The 20104-nt window shown below is 37.6% G+C and overlaps 1 protein-coding gene across 4 annotated transcripts in view; it reads right to left on the reverse strand.

Moving 5' to 3' along the window:
- Positions 1–2944: 2944 nt before the first annotated feature.
- Positions 2945–20104, reverse strand: part of TECPR2 (tectonin beta-propeller repeat containing 2) — a 42487-nt gene continuing 25327 nt past the window's right edge. For 3 of the 4 annotated variants that reach the window (XM_068192380.1, XM_068192379.1, XM_068192381.1), the window contains 4 exons: positions 17743–17891; positions 6550–6691; positions 5435–5584; positions 2945–5182 (listed from right to left, as the gene is read on the reverse strand). In XM_068192380.1, coding sequence (XP_068048481.1) covers positions 5025–5182; positions 5435–5584; positions 6550–6691; positions 17743–17891 — 599 coding nt within the window. In that variant the 3' untranslated portion in view covers positions 2945–5024. The remainder of the gene's footprint in view (positions 5183–5434; positions 5585–6549; positions 6692–17742; positions 17892–20104) is intronic. The other variant, XR_010999779.1, reaches the window with a different exon arrangement.

Here is a 20104-nt window from a genome sequence, read left to right on the forward strand (position 1 = left end):
GGAAAAATACAGCAGCGTGACAGCCTCAGCAAGAAGTCATCTGTTGAGTAGTCTCATTTTATGCTTCAAGAGATGTTAACACCTGTGTCACTTCTCCATTCCATACACAAGATACCTCTGCACACCCTTAACAGCAGAGAGTTCTTGGCAAAGGCTCTCCACACTGATTAGACAGCATGTCCACTGAATACAAATAAAGCACAGTCACTTGTGCAAAGCCAAGATGGTAAGTACAGGACGTTAATAAGATTCTGTACACATCCTTAGGTACATTTTCTCTGGATATGAGATTCAAAACACAAGTGTTGTAAATGGAAATCTCCTTCCTTTATCTGCTCTAAGTGTATCTCAGCTGAGGTTATGAGAAAAGTATATTAAAATGGAAAAACAAGTCACTGGTTTCTTCAGTATCAGAAAAAGTGAATAATGTTTGAGAGATTAATTCCTGCAGCTCCACTCAGTGATATTCAGTTGTGTACTATTCAATCCCTCTATCAGAATCACAAGCTATAAAAATCCCTGTATTTAGAAGTAATTTCTGAGGGCCAAAATGGAAAGGACTTTTTTCAGTTTGGAAGATTTAGTACATTTTTGGTATTTTATTATCACTGTTATCAGCTTTTACAGAACAGAAATCAAAGCTTTTATATATGTGCATATACATATATGAAAAGTTCACCATCCATAAGAACACAAAGATTCTCAAACAGATCTTTATTTTTCTATGCTTTTTTTCTTCCACTAGTATCAAGCAGGATTTTAACCTCATGGCTAATACAAAAATTTGATGGATATATTTAAAAAGATTTCAAGTTGGATAGACTCAAAGACCAAAGGAATCATCATGGTAATTTCACTCAGCTTCTAGTGTGATACCAGCCACAGAACATTCTAAAACATTTCCTGCACTGAACCCAAACCTCACTTCCCATCTCAATTTCAAGCAGTGAGAAATCCATAACTGATAAACCCAGATATTGCTATTCAGCAGACTAGGGAGATAATTTCATTCATCCAGACATTTTAATCTTTATTGGTAGAGCTCTGGTTGCAGTAATTCACAAAAGATAATGACTACAACTCAACTTTCGCTTTCCAGTAATTAAAATCTAGTCTTACATATTACAAGTTCTCTTCTGTCCTGCTGATGTGAGAATTGTTAATTATGATAATTCATTATCAAAAAATCAGAGTGTTCTACTTTGTTTGGCACAGGATCCATCAGTTTTTCCCAGCTACTTGCCACCATCATACTGTTTCCAACATGTAACTTTGGCTTTCAGGAAGGCTGCAAGAGGAATAAAGCTTGCATCTCACATTTTACAGCTGGAAATCCTCAATCCAGTCTTACCTCTCGACTCCTGACAGTAGGGATGGGATGTAGACAGGGCCAGTTAGTGTAAAATCTGGACACCTGAGAATTTACACTAAAGGAACTAGGAGAACTCCATACCTTCATAAACAATTTATACTTCACTAATTGCTAATTAACCAGGATAAGCCATAGGCATACAAGCACTTGAATTTCAAGCCTTTATACTCAGAACAGCATTTACTGAAAAGGTGTATCAAGGTTGTTCCTTGAAATCTATGCAGAACTGGCTGAAGCAACTACCAAAAACTCACTCATTAAAGGGAGTTCCAAGAGAAAAGCAAAAATATAAACCAGAATGTCACACAAGTCTGAAATAACCCACAAGTGCTTTTGAAATGCTTGGCAGAACTCATCTATTGAGAAGTAATGTAGGGGAGTTACGGGGTTCTGATGTTCACAAGTGTGTGGGAAGAAGGGGAGATCCTGGTCTATTCATCAAACACTCTTGGAACAGGTAATGGAGGCTGAAGACTTGTGAAACTTTGTACTGCACAAATAAAGCTATGTTTAGACAATGACCCAAGTTCATAATTAAGTGCATCTCATTGTAATTTTCCTAGTAGTAGCAGCACTGTTTCATATCAACAGCTCTACTATCTTACCTAAGGAATTAGTATATTTTCTTTGACACTCGTTAGTGAAAGACCTTCTCTGTACCATTTAACATGATCCTATTTATTTTTATTGCTGTGAGACAAAGAAAGCCAGGAGTTTCTCATCTATCTAAGATAGCTGGTTTCACAACACCACATCACAGACATCTTCCTTAAGCTGTCACATCAGGATTACTCCTGCATAATAGCAAGGAGCCAGTGCTGTAAGGAGAGTACTATTTCCCTGCAGGAGTCAGAGAAGCAGCTGAACCAGTTTGTCAAGATGAAAGCTATGATAATGAGCAAGAACCCTGCCATCTGAATCTGAACAGGATTCCTGGGGCTGGAAGTGTGTTTAAGAGTCAGAAGCCTCATTAATCACTGTTAGGTTCTCTTGTGTGAAGTTACCCAGGTCCCCACTCAGCCAGGAAACAGCTCTTTCTTTTGGGAAGCAAAGCCAAGGTGCTCTCTTTTAAACCCCAGCTGCACTTCCAGTAAAATGCCAGAAACACAGGAAGTCCTCAGATAATGAATAATTCAAGGAAGGGTGCAGCTACAGCACACGAGGTACAATCACCATTTTCTGCTGGACCATTTTCTAGCTGGAACCACAAATGCGTATTTTTCACTGAGAGCCAAAATATTCAACATGCAATTTTTGTTCAGCATGCGAGGAAAGAAATTTGTTTACTTCTATTACCAGCAAGACTATCTTAATATGGATGCAAAAAGCATAATATTCAAATGAGAGATGTGTTTAATTGTCTTTGCTTGAATGATGAACATTTTGCTGGCTTGACACACCTGTCACAATTAAAAAAATAGATAAAATAAACTTCACAGTATTCAGGTCCTTATATTGTCATTACCATGTTGTCTGGGGTAACATTAGGGCACAGTCTTTCACCACAAGACGACTGTCAGACATAGAGAATTCTCTTGTAAATCACACAAAAGATGAGTCTTACCACAGTAATTTATTTCTTAAAAATCTAATTTATTGCACTTTGTCTTAAAGCACAAACAAAACCAAAAACCTAAATACAGAAATAAAAGTAAAAAAAAAATTCTAATTTTGTTGAAACTACCCTAAAAAGTAGTAAGAGCTCTTGACACCAACTGAATATTAATGACCATAGCAAGGAACAGTATTATACAGTAAATAAACAACTACCAAGCTCAAACCATTACTAAGATGATTTTGAAAAATGTAATACGAAAGTATCACTATTAAATAATGCCATGGTACTTGAGCATCTGGTGCTTGGAGGGCACAGAAAAGTTGTTCTTTCTCATGTCCTTTCTCCAAAGTGATTGACTCGGGAGTTGCCATAAGATACTTTTAAGCTGAATTTCAGCTTCTTTGGGGTCCTCAAGACACCAAGCTATGCTTGCAAAAAACAGACTGGGTTACTTCACAAGCTGATTCCGTTACCATCCACTTCCAGACAGGCTAAAAGAATCCCTCTGGGGTAATCTCTGTATAGAGATGAGATAGCAAAGAAGCAAACAATCTGTAAAAGGGAAATAAATCTGTCCTTCCTTAGGACTGAGACTGAACTGAGAACTGACAGCCAATGGCACAAGTGCTACTAAAAAAAAAAAAAATGACAAAACTTCTCTCTCCACCAATTCACATTCTCACCTTGCACCATGCTTGTTCCAAGTTTAGTGCAGTACATGCATGAACTATTCGGAAAGAAAACAGAGGTTAAAAAGAAAACACATCCTTTTCCATTTGTGTTAAGTTCTGAAAACAGAAACATCCCCACTTTTCAACTCTTGGCCTTTCCTGAAGCTGGCTCTTTTACAGTATTGGTTAGCAGCTGCTTAAAACATTCTGATGATTTATAAGCTTAGAACAAACACAAAATAACTCCTCCGCCTACATACTGAACTCAGGTTCTCTCATCTATAATTCTATTGCTTAAAAAAGATGAGGTATCTTTCAAACAAGATTTAGTATAAAGAAAAATAATCTGCAATGATTAACTTAGGTTACTTCCCAGTTCATCACATACTCCTGTTGCAACATCTGTTAAGTATAAGACACTTCAAAAATTTAGCTAACATAGCTAAAAATCAGAATATTGTTAAGTATTTTCTCACAATATCACGATTTTTAATGGGATATATAGGTAATTCTATCAATTACCATTTTATTCTTAATAGATCTAAGTTTGGTACTCAAAACAATATGAGTCCAAATGTTAAAGCACTGGCTGGAGGCACAAATACAGCACAACAGGAATTATGAAAGCTGCCTTGTACATTCCTGCTTTGTACTACAAACTCAACAAGCGACCTCTTCTTATTCCAAACTGGGACTCCCCCCAAAAACTCTGTCAGCTTCCTGATGGCTACAGAAATAGGCAAAAGTCCCCCTGATATTAGCTGTAATCCAAACCTCTACCTTGTGAATGAAGCCAAATTATGAACAAAATTTCTGGAAATGGAAGGTTAGTATAGCCTTGCAATTATTTATATGGAAATGGATCAAACTAAGTTCATTCTAACAATACTGTGGAATCATGATGTTCTCAGATCTTACTAAGAAATACCTCACCATATTTTCTTCCATGCTGCAAGGAAAAAGAATTCTAATTATACGTACAAAAGTCAGGGAGTGATCCCATCAGTATGGTATGGAGTTCCAAATACAAGAAGAAATTGAGAAATGCTTAATGTTTCCACTGTAGAGAAATATTTAATTCAACAGAATTCCTTCTCAAAATCAGTACATTAGTTGCATGCTGTTGTGAAGTACTCACTTTCATTGCTAGTAAGGTTAACTTTAAAGTTATATTTCCAAAGGAGCTTTTACAGTAGTACAGTATAACAATTGCAGTATGCCACACCTAAAGAGTCTCCCAAAAGATTATGTAACAAATATTAGAACTCACAGCTTGGGGGCTATTTAACAGGTCAGTTTTCCAATACAAAAGTGCTAATATCACAGGTCCAATATGAGTGGCTTTTAGATCCAATATTCTGTACATACATTACAGAAATTCTGTCCTCCTGTTTTTTTCACTGCTTCACAAGCTTGACAGACTTCATATAACTTCCCATTCATCTTCCAAATCATCAGGGTGAAGCAGAACAGAGGTATCATTATTTTTCTGCAAATTATGGGAATGGCTAAAGGTCTTAGTGAGGCGCTGGAGCAGAGATCCTGAAGTACTGATCGCCCACAGCTCATCTAGAGGGGTCACTGCAAAGCATAAATTATCCATCTTTTAATTACAGTAGCAGGTTCCAATTCTAAACACTGAATAAATAATATTTGGATCTGTTTTCCCAATTATACCCAGAGAAGGTTTTTACCAATGTGATAAAAACACCCTTGGTGAAACACAGTGTGTGTGTGTCTCTCCCTGCATATGGTCAGCTTGAGCACCATCAGGTAGAGCTCAGAGCAGACATCACAATGTTTTGGACAGACTGTCATGCAAAACCAACTTGCCTGTTAAACGTGAGACATTCCCAGGAATCTTCTTCCAGTAGTCTCCTGCAGGATTCTTGTCAGTGATGCCGTATCGGCGAGCGACGTCTCCGTTGGGGCAGCGTGCCCACACAGTCCTGGCACTTAGAGCCAGCTGGCAGGCCTGCAAACCTGCAGGGAGTTGGACATGAGGAGGGAATAATCAGGCTGTCCTGGACACTAAATACACCTGCAGAAAATACTTTGAGAGCAGACATCAAGACTATAGTAGTTTTTATATATTCTTACATGAAGCACTGGTGAACAAAAAAAGGGTTTTAACTGCAGACTTGGTACTCCCTCCATCTATTAACCATAAGGGTTATCCCAACATGGATATAATTCGTTATGTGGCCATAGCCACAAGCAACATCTAATTCGAGGACCTTCAAAACATGCTTTTGGAGCCCCCACTGTGTGTGACTACCACATGGGTAATAAGCCAACAATTACAATCTTAATTTGTCTAAAAATGGTTAATATTAACATTGTGGACTCGTGCTCCCTACTCACAAGAGTACTCCGCAACTAAGTGCCATGAATTAATGCAATGGCAAGTCTTTAAAAGGCAGACAGCATCAATGCACAGTTATTTAGAAGGAAACAAATACAATTTAGTTTTATTTAAAGGAAGGCAAAAATGTAATTACCTAATCCACAACATATCCAGCACACAGGATTAGTAGAAAGATGTGAGAAATAGTGGTTTTTGTTACACACATCTAGGTAGAAACCTCATGTGATGTCACAATTAAATACAAAACCCCACAGCACAACAGTCTCCCTACTGCTTAGGAATTCTGCTTTAGTTTTAATTGAAAGGGAACTGTACCACTTACTAATTGAGTGGCAGCAGCCTGAAATCACACATCAGAAATTCATTTAAGAAATTGTACTTCTCCCAGTTAACTACTCAGTGTTTTTAAGTAACACCAAGGTCCTTTTTAAAAAATAACCCTTATCAGACACTTGATTTAAAAAATAATAATTTAAGCATTACTATCTAATTTAAAAAGCAACAAGAAAAAAAAACTAAACAAAATAAACCTACTGAGAAAATGGCAGGAACAACAAGGAACTGATGCATAAAGTTTTACCTGGTACATGTTCCCAGTCAGTGCCTACAGGCATTTCATCTGTAATTCCAACTCGTACGTGGACATTCCATTTGCTATCAATTGCCCACAACATCTGATCATTTGGACTTGAATGAATGCTGACCAAGTTGATTCCTACTGGCTATAAAAATTAAACATAGTATTTAAACTTTGTACTACTGTATCTTTGTACTATTGTAGCATTTGTTTTTCATAGAAGTACACAAGAGCAGTAAAATATTTACCAGATACTAAAGACAGGGAGAAATGTATCTGATATTTTATGTGCTATTGTACACAATTATCCATTTTCCAAGAACTTTAGCCCTTTGTAAGTGCAAAAGGAACATGAATGAATGTATCATTACTGATAGTGATATTCATACTTAATGTTCAGTATTCAAGTCTACTAATGTTAGTATTTGCTTAACCACTGCTTTTCCAATCAGATACAGTTTGAACAAGTTGGAAGAAGGAGCTCTTCCAATGAAATGCACAAAATGCAGTATTTTCCTCTTGCCTGACAGAAAGTTTTCCTAACATTATTAAACCTGCACTTTAATTCTAAGCATATTCTAAAGCAGTACATTGCTACAGTCTGAATGTCTCCTCTTTGCAAGGAAATGATGATCTGCCTTCTCGTCTGTACTCCACTCTACAGGAATACATCCATGGAACTCGCTGCAGAGCACTGCAGTACCGCAGCAGCCACACCTGCAGGACAGGATCCACAACACTGGCGAGCACAAGTGAAACACACTTCCCATTCTGCTCCCAGGCATGTCCTTACTCCACCTGCTTCTACAGAGATCTGCCTTAACTACTGTTCAAAATCGGTAGCACTGACATAACAAAATGACTTTGTAGCAAAACCTATCATCCAATCAGGCTGGATGATTGCAAATATTCTACAAAACATGTACTTTGAACAAAACATGGATATTAAATAAAAGTTTTTCTCCACAGCAACCTAGTAAAGGCACTGCAGAAGACAGTATGATGTCTGAAATACATAATCTCCTCACAAAGCAGCACTGCACTCCCTGCTTTAGCCTCATGGGCATCAGCTGAAATTCCAGAGTACTAAACAGAAGAGCAAGTAGCTGTCTTATGTATAAACCAAGGGATACAGAAGCATGTATGTATAAGCACACAGCCCAGTCCCAGATGGGCCTTCTGTGTACACCATAACAGCTACTTGCTTTGGTTTTGCTTTTAAAATTTTGGTGCTGACTTGGGTCTGACCAAGCTACAACCTAGTCTGACTTGCATCACCAAATCAATCCTGTCTACTCAAGCTTCAAGGCCCTTGACAGACCATCTTCTCATATTTTTCCTCTCATTAGTTATTTGCCCTTCATTGGAAGCTTGGGGCTGGTAGAGGCTTGATCAAGTATTTACCTGTGGTCACAGCAAATTCACAAGTGGCTGCACTTTGAACACTTAAATGTTAAGCCACTAATTGTCTTGAAAAGCACTGACTACATAGAATACCAACTGCTTAGCTACTTTCAGATTGGTATTAAACTACTGTCTTGAAAAAAATCTCAAACAAATAATAAAAAAAAACCCAGCCCCAAAGCAACAAACCACATCAGAAAGCCTCCAAACATATCCAAAACCAACCAAGCAACCCATCAAATGCCCAAAGCACACTAAAAACAAAACATCCCAAAAGCCCACACGATTTTCCCATTTGGATTTCTGCCCCTTTGCTGGAAGTGATCCTTACTCCTGGCCCAGTTTCCATTTCTCCCCTCCATTTTTTATTTGCTTCTTTCTACAGCCACCTTGGCTCTCACTCCCTCCTGACCCTGCTCACGTCCCCACAGCGCTGCCATGGGGCAGTGTCGCACTCCAGTGCAGCTTCCTGCTCCACCACACTCCTGCTCCTGCTCCTGCAGTCCCATGTTTTCACACAAGGCAGCTGGGCAGTTATTACCTTGTGCAGGCTGAAGTACTGCGTGAACAGGAGACCTTTGCCTTTCATCTTTTTTTATATTTCATTTTTTTTAAATCCACTTATCTCCTTCTTAACACATTCTTCTAAATAGCCACCTCTTTCCCAGATTTAGGACTTTCTGTCACCTTTCCCCCATGTCCTTCACAGCACAGACTGGCAGTGTGCCCGTCTATGCTCTGCAATACACTTCATGTTCCAACCAGGGTCCATCCCAAACTCTGCCTGACACCTTGGTGGGACTTTTGTTGCTGAACTGTTGAGAATGGTGCACCTTGCTCCCCACTCTCCAATGTCAGGATCCTATGCCTCTCTTCTACTGTCATTTGTCTAGAAGAAAATTCTCTGAGAAAGAGCTGCAGGAGTATTTCCATCAAAAAAGACTTACTGAGTGCTTCAACCTGCTACCTAAGCATGTGCATTATTACAGATTTACCCTTAGCGGAAGCTAAAAAAAGCAGAAGGAAGAGGAGGAAACACCCAAAAAGAGGAAACACCCAAAAGGAGAGCCACAAAAGGAGTTGCATGAATCTCAGCTAAATTGCTCCTGATACCACTGCAGGCTCAAGTGTAATCAAAGCAATTACTTCTACCCTATTCTGCACCACCAACACATCTAAGAAACAAATTCCAATAATCAAATTCAAAATAATGTGTTTAAAAGCTTGGCCATATATTCCTGTCATTCTTTGCTTTTCTAAGTGAGCTCACTTCATCTTTAAGTTTCCCTACCTCTCTGGGTATTTCACTTCCAGTTTCTCTTCCTTCTTCAGGCTACTCAGCCCTTTCTGATAATCTCACATCAATAAAACAATCCTCTTACTACTACTGCAAAGGATCCAGGCAATTCCTCTACCCTCCAGCTTTCTGCTGTGGAACAGCCAGTGAAGGACACAACTGACAGGACACACAGTGACATCATTATATACAGCAGCTTTTGGCACAAACCAGGGAATTTATTTGGAAACAAATACAGGCAATTCTTAGGGCCTGTTGCAAAGGTTTGACTTCTGGATTATTTTTTACCCAGAAAGCAGCCATCTACAACAAGAAGGTACTCTCATGGCTATGACAGTAAGGTGGATAAAATTAATTTTACATTTTCTTGACATAATGAGGTATTTTCTTAGAACAATCATGCTGATATTATCTCAGATATCTCCCAATTTCACTAAGTTTAATTACCATAAGCACGCTTTAAGTATTTTATAAGTTATATAACAAGAAAATCTCTACAGTTGCAGTTAAAGGTTAAATAGAGTTCTCCCATAACACTAAAGAGAGATATCTCTGCAAATTCATAAATCTGCTGATAACATTTAGAGACTGATAACCATGAAAATTGATAAATTATTTCAGCGTAGCCTTTACGCAGCTGGTTTAACTTCCAATAGCATTCATGGGATTTATATACCTTGACTGTGAAACATGTCCTATTTGTAATTTACTGGAGAATCTGGAATTTTAAAGAACCTTGTAGCAGTCTCTCAGCCTTCCTGCTCTGACGCACCAAACTCTGTTTATACATTTATCCACAATGTAATCACCAGTGTGAGAGATCAGCCTGTTAGGGATCATTCATGGATCCAGTGCTATTTGAAAAAAATTGCAGAACATTGTTTTTCTCTTATTTGGGGTGCCAAACTTTTCTAAACTCTAAAAATCTCACAAGTCTGACTGGTTTAGCCAGTCAGATCTGAATGCAGATTCCCAATCCCTCTGGTTTTGTGCCTTGGACACAAACACCCCAGTCACTCCCTGTCTTTTGATGTGAAGAATTTCCTACCAGGACCATGGACTGCAACACTATCAACTATATCCTTTTCAACATTAAAGTAATATACTAAGAACTGTGGATATATTTTTTGTCTGCTACAAATAAAAACAAAGAAAACCAGCTTGTCACATGTCTGTTGTGAAAACAATGCTGATGAAATGAAATAAACTTGAAGGAATCACATAACTGGCAAATTGTTAAATGATATCAGGAAACTATGCTAAACATATTTAAGTTACCAAGTTGTCCATCAGTTTTATAATTCTGTGCAAGTTACTGCCTCTCTTTCTGCAAACCACAGAGAATTAAGTTTCAGTGTAAGAATTTAACTTAAACAATAGTATCAAACAAAATCCAAAGTAAAAACCAACACATTTCTCCACCCAGTCTCCCCTACATACTACTCAAAAGTTTTGTCTTATTGGTCACAGCTGAACCCAAATGGTTAAAGTTCCCTGTCAAGGAAGAAAGGACAAACACACGCACACAAAAAAGGCACCAGAACATTTTCCACGTCACTTTTCAGGAGCGCAGAGTCCATGTACCAGCAAACCTCCACTATCTCTGTTCTGCAGCAAATATCCAGGATAAGGAAGACTAAACATAACATTATCAGTCTGGCCAAACCCAATCCTTTTTGTAACAGGTTGGTGGCTACATTCAGCACAAATGTTCTCATTGCCTTCAAAAGACAAAGCAGAAACACCTTCAGCTGGTCCAGGCCAAGATGTAAGAAGGTCACATCAGGGATACTTCTCACACTCTTGAGTATTATGAGTGTATCAGACTAATCTGACAATTTTCATGACTAACAACATCCAGACTCTCCTAATGAGGATAACAAAGAATGCAACTTAGAGAGACTCTCCCCCAATAAAAGCCTATTTACATATTATTTTCTGAGGTCCATTTAAGTGAAGGTTATAAAGCCTTTTCAGCATTAGCTGTCTAAATTAAGCCCTGCTTTTTTCTCTACAGAGAAGTTCAAGGCTTTATAAAGGAGCAGTAAAGATCAATCTGTTTGGTCTTCCTTGATGCCACGTGTTCTTCAGTAAAGCTGGCATTAAATTGTCAGAAAAACAAAACTATTTATTGTCTGTAAAACTGGAGCATTATTTTCCTCAAAAGCCTTGGAACAACAACAGGACCCTTTTGCCCACTTTCTGCCTTCAGTGAATAAAAGGGACAAGGTCTTAGTTGGGTATTTCCAACCACGGAGGTATCTACTGTGCTGTCTATGACTAGCACAGTCTGGAAGACAAAGCAAAGCCAAGGAGGAAATCCCTTGACCTCTCCCTTCTGTTAGCTCTAAATTTTTTATTCCAACATTTTTTCTTGAATGGGAAAGACAACAACAAAGAAACAAGAAACATGGGAAAGACAACAACATATGGTATCGAATTATAGAAAAGATCAAACCAAATATATGCAGCTACTAAAAAATACTTAGTACAATTGTTCCTTAGAAGCAATTTAAAAAATAAATAATTTTAATTACATGTAACCACTTTAGAGACCATATAAACTCCAGGCCTACTCAGGTTTGCCCAACTGTCTTCTGGTCACACTGTTTTATAACTAAGATTATAAACTGTAATGTAGGAGATAAGCCCTCTGTAATAACCACTATAGGTATTTTTAATAACATATTGAAAAATCGAACTGTTAGGAAAATAAGAATTTATTATTTACAGAAATGTGCGTTAAGTAAACACTAAGTGCAAATTCCCAGGAAACAGAACATAATTTAACACTAGGTAATAAAAACCTTGTATAAGCAAACCTGAGTAACTAAGGCTTTTTTTTTTTTATAAATACACTTTTAATGAGCATCAGCGAAACACCCTCTGATGCAGCCTATGCCTGTAAAGTGCCTCTCTTTAGTTTTTGAAACTTAAATACCTTACCAAGGAGAGAAAGCATTTTTGGGGGTTATAGGAAAGGGTCTTCAAGCTCCTAATTCAAGGTCAAAGGGTCTGATATGTGCAGCATATATCCCAGGGTGTCTCCTTACTCTGTGCTACCACAGCTCATACCTGCTAAATCATGATGATCATCCTTTACCCATGAATATTTATACCACAGTGCTTTTATTTTTGAATAGAATAACTCTGAAAAACTGTCAAAACGTAATGACGATTGTGGTTACTTTATTTGCCCAACTGAATGTTAAATATATTTCTTCATCTCTCTGAAGAATAATTAAATATCTAATTCTGTCTTAACTAACCAAAATATGGGAATATTGGAAGAGCTGCAGGTATGAGGAAGTTCCAAATAATGACCAAATTGAAGCATGAAAACTGAAGGTTCTCTTTCCCACAACTGTTGTTTTAAATGTAAGCCAGTCTTGTCAAAAAGCAAATACACCACCTTGAGCTCACGTTTTAGAAGGACACGGGAGGATTGCCTACTGAATTTTCTGGCTGCACTGCTCGTTGGGCACTTTCTGTGACCTGAGGTTTCTGGCGCTGATAACAATTGCTATCTCCCACGACAGGCCACACGCCCGCTCTTCTGAGCACGGCGATAGCCGTGCCTTAAAACAACTCGCAGAAGGCTAAAACTCCAAAGCAGCAAACTACAGTGAAATACAGTGACAGCAGTTTTCTTAACCAGCACCAAGGAGGAAGATAATAAGCACTATGCTCAGCAATGAATCAGCATGAGGCAACTTCAGAACAAATGCTGAAATTGCATTTTTTCAGCCTCTAAAAGCACCTTTTATGTAACTTACAATTACTTAAGATAGGCATGCCTGTGAAGAATAGCACAGACTTGAACTTAGACATTATGGCATTCTAAATCAGCTAAACAGAAGACACAGCTGTAGAAGCTTTGATCTGTACTTATTTGCAACCTACCTTGAGACAGCTGCTCTTACTACTGCCAAACAGCTTTTCTCTACATCATCTTGAAAAGTGCAGTCCTCCAGGAAAATCTTCTCCCTATTAAAGTCTTCAGAGGCCTCACATGATTGAAGATATATAGAACAACAGACTAGCTAGTCTGGTCTAGAGAGAACCAGGCCTAATGACTGTATTACTTCTCTAACCTAAGCAGACTTTGATTAATAAAATATATTTTCTCTGAATCTCGTCTTAGCACTCCAAAGCAGAACTCATGGTAACTCACAAGGTATCTGTGCAATGGCTGAGTAACGCAAGCTGGTCTGTGCTAGTGAAAACCATTGGACTTGGAAAGAACAGGCATGTGAATACTGCATTGGAAAGAACAGAGACCTCCATTACAAGGATGTTCAGAAGTAGATGATGATTCTGAAGTAAAAGTTATAAAGCATTTTCAACAGAAAAAATTCCTTCTCCTCTAAATATTAAATTCTTGAGGACCATTTCAAACAAACCTTTCCTGCATTTTAGCTTAACCTTGATCTTGAGGACTGCTCACCACTTCCTCCTCTAAGTACCACTTAATGCAGAACTGGCCTTAATAACAACAGAAATCTCACTGAGAAATGCAAAAGCAAGGCAGATGCAGAAGAAAGTCCCCAGATCCACAATAAGTGTTCTGTAAGTTAAACAGAATTTTATCGAAATAAAGGAAACCAAACAAAGACGATGATAACATTGTCTAACAAGTCTACACTCATCTGTAAGGCACAACCAACTCCTTACCCTTTCCTGACATATGTTCAGTGTGAGATACTGAAAAAAAGTTAAATCTATCCTGTAGTGATTTTTCAGAATTACAGATAAGTTGCCTAAATTTTAAATGGCATTTTTTAGATTACCATTTGCTTTGTAGTTTTAATAATTTTTGAATTACTGTGAAAGCATGAACATCCTTAATGTTATTTGGAAGTCTGTGTGCAAGAAAAAAAATAGCTCCTCCTACATCAATAAGAATTTCTACTACCTGTAAGAATTCCTCTTACCTATGATATCAAGCTTAAAGTACAGAGACACAATCACCAGGCTGTTTATGGGAAGAGCAGTAAATCAAAAGTTCCTCTAACTTGAAGCACACAGAATTCAGGTGACACTTTTACGGCAAACTAAGTCAAGCAGTGCTTGTCTGCTGAGACACTGGCAAGTACAAATAATCAACTAAAGCTTTATGCACTAGCCAAACGATTCCCTAAACAAACCCCTTGTACTTTGTAGTTCAGACAAGCTATGTGAATATTTAAATAAACTTCTGGATTTAATAGCATCACTTTTTCAATTCTATTCCCTATGAAATTTGGTTACAAATTAACAAAGAGCAGCAATTAAAGAAGTGACAATAAAATGTCTCAATCTATTTTTAGAGTAAGGCTGATTATTTACAATGAGTAGATGATTAGTCACTCATTACAAATATTTGTTCTGTTTCCTTTAATTTTGTCAGATAAAGTTGTTTATCTGATAGATGCCTTGATGTAAATCTGAGAAGGTGGCTTTTAAGGCCAGTTTTTAAACTGTGGGAGTTTCTCAAGATCAGATTTTGTCTCAGCATCTTTTTCAGAAGGTACCAGAAATCAAAGCTGAAATGTTCAAAGAATTATTTTCAAACAGTTCAACTTGGGGGGACCTTTGAAAGCAATTTAAAGACTTTTACTTTTTGATCAAGCTGTACCCTTTAATAATCTAAATTAGTCTTACTGTCTATACTAATTTTCTATTTTATTTTTTGTTATTTTTCCTTTAGGCCGGAAATCGGAAAAGCATTAAATCATAACAAAGATACAAACATATAAAAAGATACTCTATCTACATAAATAATATTTGTATTTTCTTTTTTTTTTAAATAAATTTTTTCTATATGTAAAAATATGTATGTATTTTGAGACGTGTTAAAACAGATGATAGTTTTATCCTTCATGTTAACAATAGAATGGAAAAAAACATTTTCTATTTCCTGGTCTAAAATAATTTCATCAAAGCATTTTGATTAGTTTTGTCAGTGTCCTTGAAGCAGCTTTGAAAAAGCTGCTTAACTACATAATTATTTTACTTCTAAAGACTGCAGAACCAAATTGATGAATCACAGAAACCAGCTATATATAAACTACTACTGCTCAAGATACTCTGATGATGTTATCAACCACTTCTGAAGTACTGGATAAAATAAAAAAGAAGGAGGGCAGAGAACAAATAATGTTTTCTTCGTCTCAAGAGATGCTTCAGTAAGGAGGTACAGAGAGAAGAGTTACAAATGAGAATGGGTTTAGTCTTGATTTAAGAAAAAAATACAGCATCACAAAGTCAAAGACTGAACTTAAATTATATTCACTCATTTTAGCATGAGCAAAATCATATCAAAACTGCAGTCTCTAAATACCTTTGTGAAGTTATGCAAAGATGATTGCTGTGCAACTGCAGCACTCCTTTAAGGAGAAGTGACACCATAAAAGCAGAGTCTGCAGCTGCTCACAAGCTGCTCCTGAGTCATGAGATCTGGGATAGGCAAGTCATATTGGCTCTGACATTTACTAGGGAACGAAATATCCATAGCTGGTTTTAAATTACATTATTTGAGAGTGCTCCTGTACTTGAAGCAAGTGAAAAACAATTTTCATTTCCTTCTTCAAACAGTAAAGTGTTCCTAATAAGCAAATATTGTTCTCTTAACAGTTCACTCTTCAGACATCATGCTGTATTTGGAAATACTTTTAAAGTTCACATATTTTCTCAAAAGCCTCTGCAAAAGTATGAATGGCTGCTCATTAATGACTTGTTTTAACATGCTGGAATTGTCTCAAAACAAGCATGTAACCCATGAGTTTTCATCCTCTCTGCAAGCAATGTTTGAATTCTTGCCCCTTCATATTGACCCATTAAATTTGCCATGTCAGGAGTTGGCAAGATAACAGAAAAGGGAATGACACTGCTCTGGGTATCAGTAAGTTATATTTTTTGGAAGGCAATATCATCCAGCTTTGTTGATAAGATAATGGGAAATAATTTGATTTTCAACTTTGTCCACTTTCTACTTAAGGAACTCACTGCCAAATCATGAGCCACAGCAAATCCCAATTCTTGTAAACACCTTTGTATTGAGTAGTTTAATCTACTTCAGTGGAGGAGTGGAGAACCACTTAGTAAAGAGAAAATAGTATTAGCATAGAGAAACAGCTTTTTGAGCTATTCACCTGAATAGACCTTTGGTAACAAGATAGTACATAAGTTTAATTCTCTGTCTCTTGGCAAACTCAGTTTAAATTGAATGTTTCTTCCTCTTTTCAGAATACTGCCTTTATGGGAGACATCATCAGTGACATCTTCAGTCTTGTCTTGCTGCTGCCCTTGCTAGCAGGGACAAGGTGTTAGATCACCAAGACCCACTTGCAGCACACCAAGAACAAGCACTGTAACCAACTCCTTTTTGCAACTGATACTGGCACCTATTTATCAGTCTGCCCTGTTATTCTGCAAAACAAGGTACCATTTCTCCCACATTACAAAATGTACAAAATTAGTCATCTAACCAGTGCTGTGCTAATTAATGGGATGCATACCTGCAGTTTTCATTTCCCTGTTCCCCTGCCCTTTGCTGTTACACCCTGAGATACACAAGAGCTGATGAGACAACATCTGGCTGATGAGAGATAAGCAGAACTAAAAGAAAATTATGTAAACACCAAATAAATGATTGCAACTCCACTGCCACAGATTTACTTCTATTTCTTAATGTGTACTTTTGAAAGTACCACACATTTCAAAATCTTTAAGAGAAATGCTGCAACATCATAGAATATTGCAGCATTCTATGTCAAGTATGCAAACACATCCAGTGCTACTGTGCTAGACCAGCAGACAGTTCAGTTCAGGTGATTTTGTGCCAAGGAGTAAAGAATTAAATCAGTAATCAGAGGTCAGCTCCATTAGAGCAACCCACAACAGAAATTACTCCCATTTCATAGATTAACTTGCAAAGTATTAGAGCAGCAATGAAAGCAAGCGCTGTGGTTAAAAGAGAGATTTAAAAAGAAAACAACCAAAAACCAAACAACAAACAGACACTGGAGAAACAGATCTTGTCAGTTTTCTGTATTGTCCAAATATGCTTCCAGGTTACTTTAGGAGGCTTCTTTCAGTTCTGACCCTCCCAGCTGGCAGGTAGAAAGGATATAAAGTTTGTCCATTCTGGTAACAAGAGAAAAGAGCTGCAGTTGTACTGCATGCTTACAAAGCACTGCATGACAAGGAAAGTCCCTGAATTTAGGCACAGCACCTAGCAAGTATCCCAGACTCACAAGGGTGAGGATAAAGGAAGAGGGAGGCAGGCACTTCAGCACCATGCCACGTAAGCAGAGCCTTCCTACACTCTCTGCTCTGCACTGTTTGCCCATGCAGCCCTTGCTTAGCACACACAGGGTACTCAGCATAGCTCAGTGCTACACTCTACTGTAAAACCTGGCTCTACTGTTTTCCGTGAATTCTAAAATTACTATTTTATTGTTTAGCATAGAGCTAAACCACTGGGTTACAAAGAATTGCAATCAACATTTTACCTGTATAGGTGGCTCGATCATTATCCATGCGGGAAGCATCAAACTTGGGTTAAGAGGTTGAGTTCCTACACGGAAATAAATGCCACCATTGGTGTCACAGGCCCAAACATGCTGATTTCCACAGGTCAAGCTGATCAGCTTTACACCACCTAATAACAAAGAGATCATTAGCAACCTGGCATTTTCATTTCAAATTCAGCTAAAAATCACAACTTGTATTTAGACTTCATTGAATTAAACAAGGTTTAGTCACATAAAAATGATTAGAAGCTAATACAACTTGTGGGAGAATAAAAAAAAATTGCTGGATACAATGAACAAAATCAACAGGTAGTACATATGTGAGAAATTTCTCTTCTAAACCTAAAAATAAATGTTTTAGTCATAGGAGAGTGCAATTTCTAAAGCACATTATAAATACTCTATTACAATAACCAAATTCAAGCAGGGAACCATTCCATGACAAATCTTATCAGTGCCTAGACAAACTTTCACATGACCTAACGTGAACTCTTCTCTGTGGCTGGCCACTCTTGGAGACTTTTAAAGGTGTCAATCTGATAATACAGTCAGCAAAGAACATTCCTAATGCCACCAGCGTTTCAAAAATATGAGAGCATATGGGTTATGCATTTTAGTGTTAACATACCAGTGTCACATCTGTAAATAAAGGAACTGATTTTTAAATGGATTAATATTCACCACTGTACATATTTATTACACCAATCTCAAATGTGCAGCAGTATTTTAACCCTGTCAGCACCATCAAAACAAAGCTGCCAAATAAGTGTGTGTTGGAATTTTGATGTGGTTTGTGTTTGGGTTTAGTCTAGATTCCTGCAAAGAGAGTAGAGATGCAAACCTGGTATTTTAGACTAAAAAGAACTGCTAGTTAACTGTCTACTGAAACTCTTACTCTTTCAAATTCATTTTAAAATAGCCACGTTACATAATGTATCTAACATTTGATTTCCTTTTTTCACCCCATGCTGGACAAAACAAAGCTAAGTAATGGAAAACAAGTTCCAAAGAAAGTGGGACCCAAGCAGTACAGATCCACTGCAGAAAGAATGCTCTGGTCAGACTCCAAACTAAAGACTCTAAAAATAGGCCTTGCTGGTTAACTGAACATGCCAGTGCTGCTTGGGATAGCCCATTCTTGGTAACAGTTCTGTTTTCAGGGATGTGAAATCTGGCAACAAATCCTTGTAAAGAGCATCAGACACAGCATGCCTTAAAGAGGGGCTTGGAATTTTATCCCACAGACTGCAAGTTCAAAGTATTCCTGCAGAATGCAACATTCCCAATTGTTAGGGCTTGCTGGGGAAAAAACAGGAAACAACAGGACAACATAGCTTAATCTTTTAATTATATGTAGTAAACAGATGTCATTAATCAAAATTATTGAATTTTCTGAATCGTAGGCATAGAAATCAACCTATCTCATCCCAAAATTTCCTTTAACCAGACAGCTTCATATAAAAACCAAAATGACAAACAAAAACTTCTACTGCTTGGGATGACAACATCTATAGCAACTTTCTTTTGTAGACAGAGGCTTGACTTTGAGCTGCAAAGCCAAAATCTTTCTTAAAACCTCGGTGTTCCTTCTAATAAAGTATATCTCAAAGTAATGGTTTTGTCACATGATACCTCAGCTGTCCAAGTGTTCTGATCCAGACAAGCATCAGGCACTCAAACATGGAATCACATATCACCTACTCGGCATAGCTGGTATTATTTACGACTACAGTACAATTTGATATTCAAAAACACAACACGTATGTAAATATTTTGCGGTTTCTCCCTCCTCCCAATTACCATTTGTATCTTAGGGCAAGGTCATGTTAACTACATTCACCAACTGTTTTAGAGCAAGTAGCATGAACCAGCAGCATTCTTTATTGTTAAAACCTAAAGGTCATTCTACGGTGTTTAGAAACCTTGATAGTGATAGTGAAATGCTAATCAAAATAATCTACTGGGTGCTACTCCCAGTACATAATGTAAAAGGCAAGATACTACCAACATAGTAAGAATATTTCAACCTTAATGCTGGTAAACCCCATCACTTCCATATGGAATTCTGAACTGCACTTTACAGAAAGTTGCTCCCACCCTGCCTGCCCTCCGCAGTCACAATCCTAATGTTCCTGGAGTAAACTTAAACATACACTTGACACAATACCTCTCCAATGTTTTCAGCCCCATTTGAACAAATAAAAGCTTTTTTATTATAGCCACGGATATGCACTTGTTAAACAGTGATGTACCACATGCAATTAAATGGAGGAAAAATGCCTAAAACATTTTCACATTTCAGTGCTAACCCACAGTGACAGGTACAGTGGAGTGCTTGAGT

The sequence above is a fragment of the Anomalospiza imberbis genome, chromosome 6 (assembly GCF_031753505.1).
Source record: "Anomalospiza imberbis isolate Cuckoo-Finch-1a 21T00152 chromosome 6, ASM3175350v1, whole genome shotgun sequence".
In the NCBI taxonomy this organism is placed as follows: Eukaryota; Metazoa; Chordata; class Aves; order Passeriformes; family Viduidae; genus Anomalospiza; species Anomalospiza imberbis.